The 17,935-nt window shown below is 40.4% G+C and overlaps 1 protein-coding gene across 1 annotated transcript; it reads left to right on the forward strand.

Moving 5' to 3' along the window:
• Positions 1-5,890: 5,890 nt before the first annotated feature.
• On the forward strand, positions 5,891-8,023 carry LOC308078302 (sperm-associated antigen 1-like; the record flags this gene model as incomplete). Its single annotated transcript, XM_080419421.1, has 1 exon — positions 5,891-8,023. The coding sequence occupies one exon, from the start codon at positions 5,891-5,893 to the stop codon at positions 8,021-8,023; it is 2,133 nt and encodes a 710-aa protein (XP_080275547.1).
• Positions 8,024-17,935: the final 9,912 nt, after the last annotated feature.

Raw genomic sequence — 17,935 nt, forward strand, 5'->3', positions numbered from 1 at the left:
CAAGACGGATATGTTTGATTTTTCATATTCCATCATGATTGGCTAAGATTGACATCTAAAGTTTGCAGTCATGCCTTGTTTTTAAAACAATGCCACAAATCATGAACGCAGTGTCCGATTGTGGTCGAACTTTGCACACACATTCACACTATGTTGAGGAACAAATGCCACCCTTTCAACATTGCTCTAGTATAGCGCCACCAGCAGGTGTAATTTGGAAAAAAATGCCTCAAATCATGAATGCAGTGTCCGATTGCCGTGCAAGGCCTAAGAAGAAATGGCACCCTTTTCACATTGGCCTATTATAGCGCCACCAGGAGGCCACAATAAACTACCTGACCTGGCGGAGACCTGTGCTCCGAGGAGCACTTTCTCTAGTTTTGGAATGATTGGATTTGAGACACCACTACTGTATGTATGCTTGCTTCTGGCTTTTGTTTGTTATTGAAAATCTGAATCAAAATAAATTCATCCATTGAGGTTCGTGAATGTTATTAATCCGGGCAGATAGGATATTTCTCAGTAGAATTTGTCAGCATTCCTAACTGTGTGTTCCTTGTGTTGTTTCATTGTCAAGATGTGAAACAAAGGACATTTTACACTGCCAACAAAATACTTATTGTATATTGCTCTGTAAAAAGGTGATGCATTTGTGTGTAACTTTTTTATGATCAAGAAAGGCACAGTATGACAGATGTAGTCAGCTCAGGTATTTTGATATTTAAAAAATATGGTCCCCTTTGAAGACATCCCTGTTGTAAATGAAGAACATTGTGTAATCTTTAACCTGCTGTAGGAATGATTGTGGGTTAAAGTCAACAGACAATTGTTTTATATCAGAGAGCTGGAGAACTGCTGATATGACAAAACCTTGCTGCACTTAAAAAGAAGCGTATTTATCCTGCATATAGATTGTATACAGAGCAGGGGTTCCCAAACGTTTCAGCCCAAGACCCAACAGATAAATGTGGTGTCTCCCTGCAGGCCCAAACAAAAATACAATTTATGAATGAACCTTTAATCTTAATAATGAAAATAGCAGATCTACATGCTATTTTCTTCTTTTTTTTCTTTTTTTTTTTTTACAATTTTGTGATATTCATTTTGAAAATGTTTGGAAAACATATGGTATATGGTATTGATAGCCTGAAAACCAGCACACATCGAAAAGAGTATAGGCACCGCTTACTCACACTGGGTGTGATTTATTTTTGTTTTGTTTCTTTTTTTTACGGAGAATAACTGAGGGTATGATGGTTTGCTAGAACAAAAGACAAAGAGAGAGAATAATAATGAACTTGTATTTGTGCTGGGGGGGGGGGGGTATGGGGCAATGAATTGTTTTAATGATGAAAATGGGATGGATGAATAAAAAAAAGCTTAAACACAACTGGCAAAAAAATGGGTCCCGATGCACTGTTTGTGTTCCACTGGTATAGTTTTAAATCTTATAGAAGTCTTCCATCCAACATGTATGTAAACTACAGCAGTTTGTAAAATGTAAATCAGGAGTTCTCAACCTTTTCTGAGCACTGAACCCTTCTGTCTCTAAAGTTAAACTGAAGTATCCCCTATGATTTTAAATTATGCTCCATAAAAATAAATGTTTTAATTGCAGTTTAAAAAGGTCGGTTACACGTACAGTGAACAATTTACAACTCTTATTCTCATTTTAGACTCAGACTTAGACTTAGACTCTTTACAATTATAAGTAATTAAAACCACATTTTTGTACAGAATATAGGTAAAAATAAATAAATCCTATTTTCCTCTCACACATTTTTGTGAATTCTTTAGATAATTGAAATAAAATGTAACAATAGGCCTACATGCATAGATTTTCTGCCACATTGAATGAACCACTTCAGCCCTATTTAATATAAATATAAATGACAGAAGATATTTAAAAAGCTTGTAGATCAGCTATTGTCTCCGCTATTTTCTCACTAGTTCTTAACTTTTTCTCAATTCAGTTAAAATTGCAGAAATTATTTTGAAAATTATTTTTTGAAGAAGAACAATTTTGAAAATATTTTAAATATTTTATTTTACACATCACTAGTTAAAGTTGCTGCAGTCAAATAAAAATGAAACACTGTCTCCCTCTGCTGGACAGTCCATGTAATAAACATATTGAAAATGTGTTCATGTGCAATAAACATACTGATTAATATTCTACTGTTTATTCTGTTACAATTATTTGGATACAAGCTACTGGCCCCACTTCTTCAGAGACTATTTGAAGCAAGTACATTCTTCAAATGTCTTTCAGTATAACTTTTTTGTTGTTTGCTCATTTCTTAATGCAGATCAACCATACCAGCAAGCCAGTAACCTCGTGTCACCAGGCTTTACACATGGACGAAAGCCTGGTTTTCATTCCGAACTGACCAGAGTGAAAAGGCATCTATGCGGCGCGTTGTGAGCTTGTAGATCTGCTATTAGGGCTTATTGGTTAATATATGTTTTGTATTAACAATCTAAATCTGCAAAGTAACTTGTAACTAAAGTGGTCAAATAATTGTAGTGGAGTAAAAGTTGAATATTTGCTTCATATAGTGGAGTATTGAAAGTATTGAAGTATTGAAAAATGGAAATACTCAAAAGTACCAAAAACATTTACTTTAAGTACAATACTTGAGTAAATGCACTTACCACCACTCGGGGGAATGAGCTGTGAGCTTGTATATCTGCTATTTTTGAGAACTGCTGTTCTAAATCCTGAGAGTTTTCTGAAAAACGTATATATATATATATATATATATATATATATATATATATATATATATATATATATATATATATAGCTAAAATAAAAAATGACACAGGTCAATGCATATCATTCAAGACAAGACAATCCATGAATCTACATCACAATTACACCCAGCAACCGACAATAAAGACAAGAAGTACTTCAATTCTATAAAAGGTATGCCTATTAATTCTAGACTTAAAAGGGTCTGTAAAAGAATGCAATGTCCTCTCCAAACTTGTGGAACGCCCATAATGTGTGTGTGTGTGTGTGTGTGTGTGTGTGTGTGTGTGTGTGTGTGTGTGTGTGTGTGTGTGTGTGTGTGTGTGTGTGTGTGTGTGTGTGTGTGTGTGTGCGCGCGTGTGTGTGTGCGCGTGCATGTATGTAATTTAACTCTGAGGGTATGCAAATGGAATCAAGACCCTTATACGGTCCACTTGATTCCATTTGTACAATCAGAGCTGTAAGGGTCCACTTGGTTCCTGTCAGTCAAATCAATCATTTAGCTGGGGGGCCCATGGACAGTGTTGCCATATCCGCTTATTATAAGCGACTTTGGGCTTAATTTAAATTTTTGGGGCGTTTCTAAAGTGTAGTTGCTTATTTGGGCTTGCTTCACAATTTTTTAATTATTTTAACCAGTGGTTCTCAAATAATTTGTCATGGACCCCCAAATTAATATGTAGGCGATTTGTCCCTATAACCCCCCTTCTGTTTTTGTGTTGTGCCAGCTGGAGCCCCAAACCAGATTTGTGTTGTTTAAAAAAATCTTCCAAATATTCCAATTACGGGGCCAGGCTGCCAGCATGGCTCCTGGCCCTGTTTTATTCCGTTTCTTCCGCCGTTTTTGGCAGTTCTGGCTGAACCGTGCAGACGCTTTTTACGAAACTCGGCCATATGATAGATGGTCATGAAAAACTATCAAGAAATTAACGTTGCGATGGGAACGATGTACAAAAACGAATTTCACCCACTTTTTTACCTTGTAAACCTGTGATGTGACAATAAAACTGATTCTGATTCTGATTCTGAAATAATTCTCACAATCTTTCGTCAAAAGTTGGCGCTATAGCACTCAATTGAAAATGCCAACTTTGAACAGGTACAACTCATGCCCTGTTTGACCTACAGCCATAAAACTTTGATACACACATGTGTCTCCTCATGCTGAACAACTTTCACTGACTTTTGACCTCTGACCTTTAGATCTCCCACCATTTTGAAAAAACAGTTATCTCCTCCTGGGATTTTTGAGTAATCTGCACGAAACGTTTTACACATGAACTTTGGACCTATGCCGACAAAACGTTCGGGGGCGGATTGTTTCTAAGTGAAAAAATGAAACTTTAATGAGCCAATGAATATTGCAGTTTTATGACAATTATTCATCTGCCCCTAACACATACATGCAGACTCACATTTCTTTGAAACTTTGCGGTAATGTAGAGGGGTCATTCCAAATATCACTGAAACCAATCTTACTCCAATTGGTAAACGGGGGCGCTATAGCAATTTTTTGAAAATGCAAACTTTAAACAGGCAAAAGTCATGCCTCGTTTGGCCGACAGCCATTAAACCTGCTCACACATGTGCCTTGACTCATGAGGAACACATCTATCACGTTGACCAGTAAGCACCGGCCTTAGATTGTCCGCAATTTTGAGCAGTTTGAAAAACACTTAAACCCAGGATTTTTAAGCTATTTGCGTGAAACTGTATCATCTGTGTGATCTCCTTTTTCACAGGATCTAGTCTGTTGGTCCAATGGCTTCTCGCTTAAGTGTGTGCCTTAGAACCACAAGACTGCCAGTTCAAGCCTCACTTGATGCAGACTTCATTTAAGTTGCATTGCACACAAAATGATTGTGTCAATTAGTGCAATTGTTAAAGATAACCTGAAATGCTTATTTGAGAGTATGTTTTTTCAATGTATGACATACTTCATTCTGAAAATAGACGATCTACAATCTCAAAACCTTTCAGATAGCAACATGTTTCTGAGCTTGTAGATCGGCTGCTTTCACTGGTTTCGGTTGCGAGGAGACATACAATTTCTCTATTGGTAAATGGTTTGTGAACGAGTGATCTTAGTGTTTGTGAAACAGGGGCTTGGTTCATGACAGAAGGCAAACGTTTATGATCTTCAACAGACAACTTCAGCCTGGTCAAAGCTATAGCACTATAGGCAGTGTTGCAGCCTGTCAGTCCGATGGTTGAGGGTTCGATTCCTGTTAATGGCAATAGGTTGAGATGTCCAATCAAATCCATTCTGTTTCCATCTCTCTCTCTCTTCAATCTATTCCGTTTCCATGTCTCTCTCTCTTCAATCTACTGTATTCCGTTTCCATGTCTGTCTCTCTTTCTCTCTCTTCAATCTATTCTGTTTCCATGTCTCTCTCTCTTCAATCTACTGTATTCCGTTTCCATGTCTCTCTCTCTCTCTTCAATCTATTCCGTTTCCATGTCTCTCTCTCTCTCTCTCTCGCTCTCGCTCTCTCTCCATTCTTCATTCACTGGCCCCGTATTATTGCTACCTGCAGCTATATTTTTATTTATTTTTATTTTTTAAATAGCAGATCACAACAAGCACTACAAGCTCTGCTATTTTCAAAAATAATATTTTGTAGATCTTGCAGACTTGTAGATCAGCTATTTTCAATTTAGGCTATACAGTATATATTTCAATGTATACAGGCTATATAGGTTGAATTAAAAGTAATAATATAAGTATAGTAATAGTATACAAGTGCTCATAATGGCCTAGTGCCATTGTTGCTTCTTTTGGGCTTGTTGTCTTAGACCTGTTTGCTTATTTCACTCACATATCTGGCAACACTGCCCCTGGAACCCCCTCAACCCCGGACCCCACATTGAACACCAGTGGCCTAAGACGTCCCGGAAATCAGAGAACCAAATCGGCATTGTAAGGTGATGGTTTGTGTAGTGAATGACGTCAGACCTAGCTTGGTCAGCCTATTATAAAATGTAGCAGGGAGAAAATCCCTTTAGACATTCAATTATATCTATTTTTAAGCAGTGTAATTGTTGTCTATTTTGGCAATATTGATAGGTTTACATGTTTTCTATCTTTGCCCAATAGATTCATTCTCATCTATGATTTTTGGTTTATATGGAAGGATGAAAGAAGCTAGTTACTATAATGCCCTTTCAGGCAAAACAGGTTACTCAGTTCTAAATGAAGACACAGCATTATCATCCAACAACAGCTGTCATGGAAAGATTCCCGTGGCGCATTTGGATTATAAGTACATTGACAAGTGCACTGATGTGAAATACATGGAGAAGATACTGACATTGCTGAGGTCTGGAGACGAGGGTGATTTTCCTGATCTGGTCCGGCACTGTGAGGAGCACCTACAGAGATTGGACCCCAAGAGCCAATCTCTCAGAAAGGACAATCCGGTGGCCAGACTTTCCAGTGTCCCCGAAGATGAATGGAGTGGAATCATTGACCCGAAGTACTTGGAAGAAAAAAAACTAAAACAGCAGTCTGTAGTTCCTGGTAATATTCCTCCTATACGGAGCAATTTCTCTATTCCACTCAGTCAGAATCCACAAATAGCAAACTCCTCAAAGAAGGCCTTCCCTCGCGACTACCGAGAGTGGGACAAATATGATGCAGAAAAAGAATGTGAAAAAATGGATGTGGATGTTACAATGGAAGACCCTTCTGCGTTCATAAACTCTGGTAAACCCAAAATCAAATCCATAGTTGACGCAACATCGCAGACTCCGCAGGAGAAGCTCATTTCGGCAAACCATGAAAGGGTCAAAGGCAACGATGCATTCAAAGCTGTTGACTATAAGAAGGCGGTTATTTATTATTCCAGGAGTATATGTCTTACACCAACCGTGGCAGCGTACAACAACAGAGCCCAGGCACAGATTAAACTGAAAGACTGGCACAATGCCATGAGTGACTGTCAGAATGCATTGGCGCTTGAACCGGGCAATACCAAAGCCCTGCTGCGTCGTGCCGAAGTTCAGAAGAACTTGAAAAACTTCCAGATGGCTGCCGAGGACCTGAGATCTCTGCTTCGTGAACATCCACAGCATCGCGAAGCTACTACACTTCTGGCTGAAGTTGATCAGAAGATAAGACAAGATCAATCACAGCACCAGAACAAAGGCAAGAAAATCCTCATACAAGAGGTAGAGGACGAGGACGACGACTTCCGTGAAGATACTTTGGCATCTTTGAAGCAAGAAGGAAAGAACCTGGTGACGAAAGGACAATACCTGGATGCCGTGGTGAAGTATAGTCAATGCCTCAAGATGAATCCCAATGACCCTGTTGTTTATGTCAACAGGGCCATTTGCTACCTGCAACTGGAGAGGTTCGCTGAAGCCAAACAGGATTGCGACGCATCGCTCAAACTGGAGATGAGCAAAAAGGCCTTCTACAAACGAGCCATGGCTCACAAAGGCCTGCGGGACTACCCAGCGTGCAGCTCCGACCTGCAGGTAGTGCTAACCTGCCAGCCAAACTTCCAGGAGGCCGAGAGACAGCTAGAGGAGGTTGTAGTTTTACACTTGACCAATAATTCTGTCTCGGCAGCCAAACGCAGGATGATTGTGCCCATCACTGAAGTGGAAGGTGACGAGGAAATGATGGAAATGTCTGGCAACTGGGAGAACCACTGTGGAGAGGAAGAGGTCAACACCGACCTCCACCCAACCAATGAGTTTGTCCAGTCTCTGAACAGGGTAAAAGAATGTGAAAACATTGATGGGGACGATACAATTGAAGAAGACCCTCCCACCGTCGTAGACTCCGGCCATCCCAGGATCCAATCCGAGGCGTGGCTCAACGAGCAGACGCTTGAAAGCGCAAACCACGAAAAGGACAGAGGCAACGAGGCTTACAGAGACGGCCTCTATGAGAGGGCAGTTGCAGACTATAACAGGAGTATAGCTATCGCACCAACTGTGGTAACGTTCAACAACCGGGCCCAGGCGCAGATTAAACTGAAACAATGGGGGAATGCCATGAATGACTGCCAGACTGTACTGGAGCAGGAACCAGGCAATTTGAAAGCCTTGCTGCGCCGCGCCGAAGTTCACAAGAACTTAGGAAACTTCCAGATGGCAGCTGACGACCTGAGACTTGTGCTTGGAGAATTGCCATACAACCCTGCAGCTACCAAACTCATGACCGAAGTTGAAGAGACACTACGAGAATCAGATCAGCAGAGCAAGGGCTCTGCTGATGACATACCAGAGGTAGAATCTTATAGTTATATTTCGTAACCAGGTATACAAACAAACATGGCATACTTTGGTTAAAACAGTGGGGAGAATGTGTAAATGAATAACATCCTCAAGCCTCATTTCTGACTGTTTTGGAAATACTTTTTATTTTTTCCTTTTTTTAAAGCTATTTGGTATTGTACTCTATATTCCAAGGAGCCATTTAGCGGCTGGACTTAGTACAGAGGCCTAGCTGACATGGTTCAACCAAAAAGGTGTATTTATTCACCAACAAAAAAGGACAAGAACACAGGAAGCTCTCCACACACAGCACACACACACACTAACCTGGCTCCGCCAGATGCAAAAAGCTTGCTTCACACACATTTGTTTCACAGCTTACATGCGGGAACCTGGTTACTCAATACCGCCCCCATCTGGCGGAGTCAGGTTACACACACAGCACAGACTCAAATTAAGTGGCAGCATTTTATGTTCAGCTGATCTAATGATTCTGGACTGTACCATTCTAGTCGGTGTTCTAAAACATACAATACATAAACATACCTACATACAGTACAATGAATACATAAACCCACATCAATTGTATTAAAACGTATGAACTACAGGTAAGTAAGGCTTCCTTCAAAATGACTACACTACAACAATATCCTAAGCAACTCTAAATACACATTACAACCCCACCTCTGCCATCCTGACATGGTCCAGCCCAATTACACTGGAAGACAGCAGCAACTTGAACAGGTACATGTTAAGTTTACAATCCTTACTTAACATTACAAACATATTGCACTTCTCTATAATAGTACTTACTCTTAAATGTATATTATGCTTGCATGTATGTAGGTATGTATATGTATTGCATCATGATTCACAATCATTTGTTTGCATTTACCCACAGGTGGAACTGGACAGGAAGCTACAAACTTAAAAGATCTAATAAATACTTAAACCATGACTCTGTGCATTAACTATGCAAATTAATAAAGTGCCAATGTGCTGTGCAAAAATGTTAAGTATTCATATACTGTGCGAAATCAATGTCCGAAAATGGGTAACAGAGGACCTCTGTTACAAATACATTTAAGACATTTTATGAATGGAAACAGACAATAGATCAGATGATCTGTCCCCCTCTCAATAGTCAATTGAGATACCATATATTTGATTAATTTAGTTTGATTGAGTGATTGGTTCATCATTTTTTAATATTGATTGAATATTTTGTTGACGATTCTTAAAGGTACGAGTTAAAAACACGTCAAATGATTGAGACACAAAAAAGCCGGAGGCTTCTTTACATTGTGGTCCATTGAACATTCAACACGCAAACAACTGGACAAAAACAACTACACACAAATCTAATTGGCGGAACCAGTACACAAATTCTGTGCTCTCTTCTCCCTTTTTTTACTCTAACTTTCGAAGGGCATTGTGTGTTTTTGACAACAATGACATGCCAAAAAACAGGGACGCCAGTTTGGAAGTTGTTAAACTGGAACAATAATCTTGAGGTTACATATTTCAAAAACTATAGAACTTTGTGAAAATAGCAGATCTACAAGCTCACAGTGTGTCACACCACAACAAACTGTGAGCTTGTAGATCGGCAGTTTTCAGTGATGACTTGGTGACTGAGTGTCTGTCTGTCTGTCTGTCTGTCTGTCTGTCTGTCTGTCTGTCTGTCTGTCTGTCTACCACCATTGATGACAACAGTCTGGAGCAGCACGAACCAGCCGTGTTAAGTGGTCAGATGGGTGGGCCGCTTGAATCAGTCGATTGCGTTCCAGCTTGGATCAATAGAACCAACGTAGCATTTAAGTTCCTATATTTATCGGTATCACAATGAGAACTCAGTTTTTCCCATGGTTTTAAGAAAGCATATACCATGATTTTTATTAAATTTTTTACATAGGTTTGTGCAGGGGTGGATTAACCCTTCGTGGTTCCCGGTGCTTGGACCCGGTTTGGTGCCCTCCGGCACCGTTTTGTCAACGGGGGGGGGGGGGGTCTGAAAAAAGAGGACGCTCTACATTTCGGCGTTTTTTTTCTTCTTCACGCCGTTTGGTCGTTTGGCCCCCCCAAAGGTTGGTGCCCTGTGCTTCAGCACCTCAAGCCTGTTGGATAAGCCACCACTGGGTTTGTGTTATACGTTTTACCAGTTACTGTACTTTGGGGCCCGATTGCAATATCCCCATGGCCCACCAGTTGGCCCCCGGCCCACACGTTGTTTAAACTAAATCAACAAAGCCAAATGAGAGACAGATACAAAGAGAATCTTCCTCGGTGTATAGATCCATTCGTGGATTCATAGATCTACAGTAGACATAGCAGTCAACAAGATCCTTTTTTTCTTTAAATGCACAGAATCTCTGTGTGCATGTGTATCTGCAGTGGTTTAAAGTAACTAAGTACATTTACTCAAGTACTGTACTTAAGTACACTTTTGAGGATTTTTTTTTACTTTACTGGAGTATTTCCCATTTACAATACTTTTACTTCTACTCCACTACATCTCAGAGGCAAATATTGTACTTTTACTCCACTACAATTATTTGAAAGCTTTAGTTACTTGTTACTTTGCTGATATAAATTACTATTATAAAACATACATTAACCACTTGAGCTTGTAGATCTGCTATTTTCAAACATTTTAGTACTTTTACTTTTGGTACTTTAAAAATGTACCAATACTTTTGTACTTTTACTCAAGTCAATTTTGAATTCCGGACTTTTACTTGTAACAGAGTACTTCTACATTGCAGTATTGATACTTTTACTTAAGTAAAACATTTGAGTACTTTTCCCACCACTGTGCATCTGTCCTTTTAATCTCGAGAGCAGTCTGACCGATCGACTTCAAACTCTGCACGCTTTATGCCCAAGACCCGAGGGAGTGGTGGCGACCGGTGTGAAGTTGGCCCAAATGCCCATACATGGGAGATCCATGATGTCATCAACATAATGTCATAGTACATGACGTCATAGACTGGCCTCCAAATACTATGATAATGGGTACTGCACTAAATACTCTCTCTGACAACAGGCACAACGGGTACAATGTGTTCAGTGGTGGAACAATATACTTTTTACTTAAGGACAACTTTGTTTTTGCCGGACCCAGGGGGTCTGGCTTACATGAGGCTTTGTACCTGTTTTCTTCATACATGGGCATGGTCACTTTGTCCTTAGGCCCCAGCCATAAAAGTCTGTCCCCCTTTCGTCCATACATGGGCATGTTTTGTACCTGTTTTCTCCATACATGGGCAAAAAATAGGTTTTGGTCACTTTGTCCTTAGGCCCCAGCCTTAAAAGTCTGTCCCCCTTTCGTCCATACATGGGCATGTTTTGTACCTGTTTTCTCCATGCATGGGCAAAAAACAGGTTTTGGTCACTTTGTCCTTAGGCCCCAGCCATACAAGTCTATCCCCCTTTCGTCCATACATGGGCATAGACACAGGCTGACACGTCATATGAAGTCTGGGTCTGGCAGAACCAGGTCTCCTGGTCTTGTTTTACAACAAGGGTTATTTTATGAGTTTGTAATGATAATAATTAACAGATGAGTGTTAAAAAAAATCATGTATTAAGAGATGAGTGTAAAATCATGTATTGTTTTCTATCGTTATAGTGATTTTAGTGATTTTTAACTGGGGGGCGGGGGCATTCTGTCCGTTGGTAAATAGTCATGAACTCCGATTTCCGTGAAACTTTGTACGCACATCCCCACTAGGCCAAGGAAGAAATGCCACCCTACATTTTTTGGGCTAAAACGTGAATCTGCCAGTTACAGCGCCTTTAATGCTTTAAGTAAAAGTATCAATACTGCAATGCAGAAATACTCTGTTACAAGTTTTTAAAAAAAATACTTAAGTAAAGGTACAAAAGAATTGCATCAACATATACTTTAAGTACCAAAAGTAAAAGTACTCACATTTTTTAAAATAGCAGTTCAATCAGACAACTCTTGGATTAAATTTAGAATATATTTGTATTGAGCATAATTGAGCATAGATATAAGAAGCATAATTTGGTGCCAGGTCTCTGAATCTATTCATTCCCTGTAAGCATGAACATTTCAATAAATGTTACTGTACATGCCAAATAGAATTTACAGGGAATTAATTAAGACCCCCAATGGGAAAGAAACAGAGCCTATACAGGTGGATGCCGGGGAGGCGGTGGGATAGAGAATCTTCATGGGCAGCAGCAGACAGCGAGGTAAGTGGCTGACAGCAGATGATACGGCATGGAGATGGCGATGACAGCAGAGGAGAGCAACAGCAGCACGACAGCACAGCCAGAGAGAGAAGCCAGAATGAACAGGTAGGCAGAGAAGTTGAAATAACCGCCCAGATCAGGAGAAGAGTGCATGTGACCAGTCACCTGATCATGTTGGCGCTCTGCCGTTAGTTGCCTTGCCTGAACTATCTCCGCGAGCTGCGCATCATGTCTTCAAGCCCACAACGTTTATGTATAAAATAGGGCTGAAGTGGTTACTGTATGTTTTATAATATAATAATTTATATCTGCAAAGTAACTAATAACTACATTTTTTCAAATAATTGTAGTGGAGCAAAAGTACAATATTTGCCTCCTCTGCGTTAATTAGGTTGAGAAACAAACAGTGACACCCAAGACCAAAATCAGGAGATGCCGTTGCAAATCGGCATTGTTAGCCTTGCGCTGTGTGACGTCATCAGCCTATATAAGGCTTTGTAGGGTGAAAACACATTTATACTGTACGTCGAGTTCCAGAGCAAAAGATGTCGCTCCCGTCCTTACGAAGATTTGCATCGCCCTTGGGCTTAATCGCCAGGCGGCTACTGTCCCCGGAGCTCAAGCCACGTTCCCTGTATCACGAAAACGTGCTGGACCACTATACGAACCCGAGGAATGTGGGTTCCCTTGACAAGAAATGCAAAAACGTGGGGACGGGGTTGGTGGGCTCGCCGGCGTGCGGCGACGTCATGAAACTTCAGATCGAGGTGGACGACAATGGACTGATCGTGGACGCCAAGTTCAAAACGTTTGGTTGCGGTTCTGCCATCGCCTCCAGCTCCCTAGCGACCGAGTGGATCAAGGGGAGATCGGTCGACGAATCTCTTCAGATCACAAACACAGACATTGCCAAAGAGCTGCGCCTCCCGCCGGTCAAGCTGCATTGCTCCATGCTCGCAGAGGACGCCCTGAAAGCGGCGGTGAGAGACTACAAACTCAAACAACAACAAGCGGACAAGAAGGAGGAGGAATAGATTAAATAAAGAAGCCAGCACTGAATAAATGCCAATGTTAATCGATGATTTAGTCACCCTGATGAAGGCATTGTTTCCGCAACGCGTAGGTGCATTTTTTATTCTTGCCATGCATTAGCCAGACTATTAAAGGCTTTTTAACTTTTTAACACCAAACAGAAGTGCTCCTTTCCCTCTTCATTCTTCTCTCTTTTTTTCAACCAACATTTGTTCGGTTCGGCTCTAAAGGCCCAGAAATATCGTACAAAAAGGCGAAACCTCCATACCCTCGTCGGAAATTCCCCACAGCACGTTATGTTCACGATATCCAGTTATTAATTTAACCAGCATGCTGACTGTAGTGTACCCTGTGGCTTCCAGAACACAGAAGGCGTTTTTTTTCGGGTCGGGGAACCCTCCCGAACCAAACTGACTTCGGTTGTTCTGGGCTGCCATCTTGGAATTCAGGAGGTTCCCTGTTTAATCCCCGGCTCCTCCTGGCTGCGTGTCGAAATGTCCTTGAGCAAGCCACTGAACTCCTAATGCTACCGCTAAGCAATGAATGTATGGGTGAATGTGAAATACATTGTAAAGCGCTTAGGATTAGCGCTTATTATTACTTGCCAGAAATGGCTTACTGCAGTGATTCTTAACCTTTTTCATTTCAAAGACCCCCAGCTTTATATGCATTAGGCCCCGGACCTCATTTGATGCCATGTCTGATTCCATCCAATCAACCACAAGTTGGACTGAAGAAGAGTTTTTACCTAGCAACTGTAAGGCTGTTGAACGGAACCTAAGCCTGTTGCCTGTGCTTTATCAACTCGCACTATACTGAATGCACATACAGTATAATGTGATTTAAGACTTGATGTAAGACTTTTCCAAGCTACATGATACTGACTTGCACAATACCGAAAGCGCTACATGTGATTTTAGGACTTTTAATTGTCTCCGCCAGGCCGAAGGCCTGGAGGAGAGTATGTTTTCACTTTGTCCGTCCGTCCGTGTGTGTGTGTGTGTCCATCTGTCACCAGCTGTGATTGGCTAGCGAGACACATGATGACATGATGACATCACTCATATCATACCTACCTGACCTGGTGGAGACCTGTGCTCCGAGGAGCACTTTTTCTAGTTTACATACTGATTTTAACATGCTGCTATTTTCAGGCTTTTTTATGCTCATTTTCTTCTCCATTCTTTTACTTCTAATTCTTTTTCAATCTTTTTAAACTGCAAACGTGAAAGCCTGCATAAATAAAAGTTTCACCTCACTTTTGACTGTAATTGTGCATGTATTTATTTATTTGAGTAGCCAATACTCGTAATTTTTTTTTACAACCTTTTCCTCCCCTTCTTCCTGCTGGTCCACTGTCCCACCAGGCTAGACCCTCCAAATACTGACCCCATATTGACGTCCAAATATGGATATGGAGCTCCATATTTGGGCAAGACTATAGTGACGTACTCACCAACTCTTCCCGGGGTGGCAGTGGCTCTGGAGGTAGGAGTGGCCGCTTGGGAATGGGAAGGTTCTCTGTTTCAATCCCGCACTCCCTCTGTTACACCCTTTGAACACACGAGGGCGTCAGCGTTCCATACCTGGGAGAGAGTTCAGTTAAGTGCCATTCTAGCAGTGGTGGAAAAAGTATCAATACAGCAATATAGAAATACTCTGTTAGGGCACGCTCCCACCAAAACATGGTCGGCTAGCGTTAAACGCAGGTTGTGAGCGGCCACAGTTTTTTGCAGCCAGCGGATTCTAAAAAACGGGAGTGGCGCACCTGTCACTCACTTTCAAGACCCCCCCCCGTCGCCCGCACCGCCTTCTGCCTTGAGCACCATGTTGCTTCCTGGGTCTTGGGACACTCCGCCTTCCACTCACCCGATTGGACAGAGGGGGAAAATCAGCTCCTGCCTTCAGCAGTTTTATGCTTCAAATGGACAAGTCGCGTAGAGCGGATACACGCAAGGTCTGCGCGACATGCGGAAAGATCCGCTCTTGCGTGAATCAACGCATTTACATTGACAAAGCATTGGCAGATTCTGCCCCAGAGGTAAAATAAAAGTGCGGTGGGAGCGCACCCTTACAAGTAAAAGTCCGGAATTCAAAATGTATAAAAGTATTGGAATCAAAATGTACTTAAAGTACCTAAAGTAAAAGTACCATTTCAAGTTTTCAAGTTTATAGAAATCTTTTGAAAATAGTGGAGTAGAAGTAAAAGTGTTGGAAACCACTCACTGCATTGTAGGAAGGCATATAAAGTAGGTGCTTGATGGATTTTAAATGCTGTACTGCATGTGTCTTCAACAGGGGGTCCAGGACCCCTAGGAGGTCTTCGGAGTTAGAACAGGGGGTCCGCCATATTGCAAATGTCTGAAAATTAAGACGATCATCAATCATCACCACAACCAAAAAAATATTTTCCGAGTAGATAACGCCGGCAGCGTCACATTGGTGCAGTATTATTCATTAACCTTATTTCTGGAAGAACAGGACACTTATGACATTGTTATTGATAAGAAATATATTATTTAGTTCAAAATTTTGCCACAGGTTGACAAAGTAGACATACCGTAGCTAAAGTTCTGGACACTTTATTTTATATTGTGAAAACTATCCAGAAATACTGGTTTGTATACATACTGATCTGTTTAGATATTATTATATAAGCACAGATAATCTGTAAATACTGTATACAAACAAACAAACAAAAACATGTTTTTATTTTAATTTTAGACACTGACACGCAAGCCCCATACAAGGGTATGGGGCTGGGCCGGCGGGCTACATGTGAGCTGAAAACATAAAATGGTGCATTTATATAGCGCCTTCATCCAAAGTGCATTACATTCACGCATTCACAAACCACGCAACACACTGACCTGCTCACTGGGAGCAGTTAGGGGATCAGTGTCCTGGCTCAAGAGCATTTTGACACTAACCCAGGGGGAGCGGGCGATTTGACCTTCCAATTCCCAGGCAAAAAAAAAAAAAAGGCAGATATAGAAGTTCACAGCACGTCACTTCGTCCTATGCTGCGAGCTTGTAGATCTGCTGTTTTTTTTTTATAACTGGAACAAAATATATTTGAGGTGTGTGTGTGGGGGTGGGGTGGGGGGGATTTTTTCTCTATGTAAAAAAAAAATATTCACTTTAATTTAATTATATTTTATAAACCTTTTATCATATATCATGCAGTGCAACAAGCAGTTTCAACTGTACACTGTTTTTGTGAAAAGGGCCTAACACTGAAATCATAGTACAGTGGCGTGTGGGTTTGATCACACTGGGTTTGATTGCTAATGCCTGAATAGGCAAGACATGCCCCCTCATTAACATGCGTTTGATGAAATACACACATGGGCAATGAAATACATAAATAAATGAATAAACATATAAAAGAATGTTTTTATATACATGTAAAAAAAAATAACGGAAATAAATAAGGTAATACATACATACATACATACATACATACATACATACATACATACATACATACATACATACATACATACATACTGTACATATATACATACATACATACATACATATATATACATACATACATACATACATACATACATACATACATACATACATACATACATACATACATACATACATACATACATACATACATACATACATACATACATACATACATACATACATACATACATAATAAATGCATTTATTTCCTTATTATTTCATTTATTCATTTACTTGGCATTTTTGTATTCCACACAACACTTGAGCCGGAAGTGCGATGAAATGCATTGCAGTCTATGAGAGCTGGGTGGACAAGCATGTGAACACAATTATTGTTTTAATGATTGCGACCTTTGTCAGACAATCGGTTCAGGAATATAAAAGAAGACATTTAACACGTTGTTTTTGGAGCCTTTGTTTTCCGACATGCGTACTATGTAATTTTATTGAGGTATCTAAAGAGCACAGAGTTCATTGCCTCGGCTGTATAGGCTGTCACCCCGAGACTGTGTCAACGAGACAACGAGTCTTGTAAACAAATAAACATCTACACAGCGTTGAATAGCTCTGAGTCTGAGTAGAACCGACCGAAGGAGCAAGCAAACTAATGTAAGAGCCCTGTCCTGGACTTACACTTTGGTGCTGCACAGCCAACCATTGTGACTGTCGTGAAAAGAAGCATTAGATGAGACAAAACAATATGGCCAGTAAGGAACATAACATTGTATCTGATGACTGTACTGACTTGATCATACTTCATAATTGTAATTTATCTTTCCTCTGTCCATTCCTAACCAAAATGACCAATGTTCAGTGGTAAACACGTACAACCCTCAATACTATTGAATACAAGTTTGAGGTACCATCTACTTGAGTATGTTTTCAATGTTTTATACTTCTTCACTACATCTCAGACGAAGATATTGTACTTTTTACTCCACTATAATTATTAGAAGATTAAGTCAGTAGTTACTTTGCAGATTTAGATTATTACAAAACAAACATGGGGTCCCAGTTAAGATATGATTATTTTGGGATGTCCAGAATAATATTTTTAGAACTATCCCCCCCCCCCCACCCTGACAAGCACTTGGAATTATAGGAGTTGAGGCATTACATTTTGTTTGACTAAATATTGTAAAAACAGCCGATCTACAAGCTCACATGTAGTGTCTATGTATCTAATTTAATTTAAAAGTCTAGTGGTTAAAAGTGTCA

This window comes from Gymnoscopelus braueri (genome assembly GCF_963280865.1).
Source record: "Gymnoscopelus braueri genome assembly, chromosome: 22".
In the NCBI taxonomy this organism is placed as follows: domain Eukaryota; kingdom Metazoa; phylum Chordata; class Actinopteri; order Myctophiformes; family Myctophidae; genus Gymnoscopelus; species Gymnoscopelus braueri.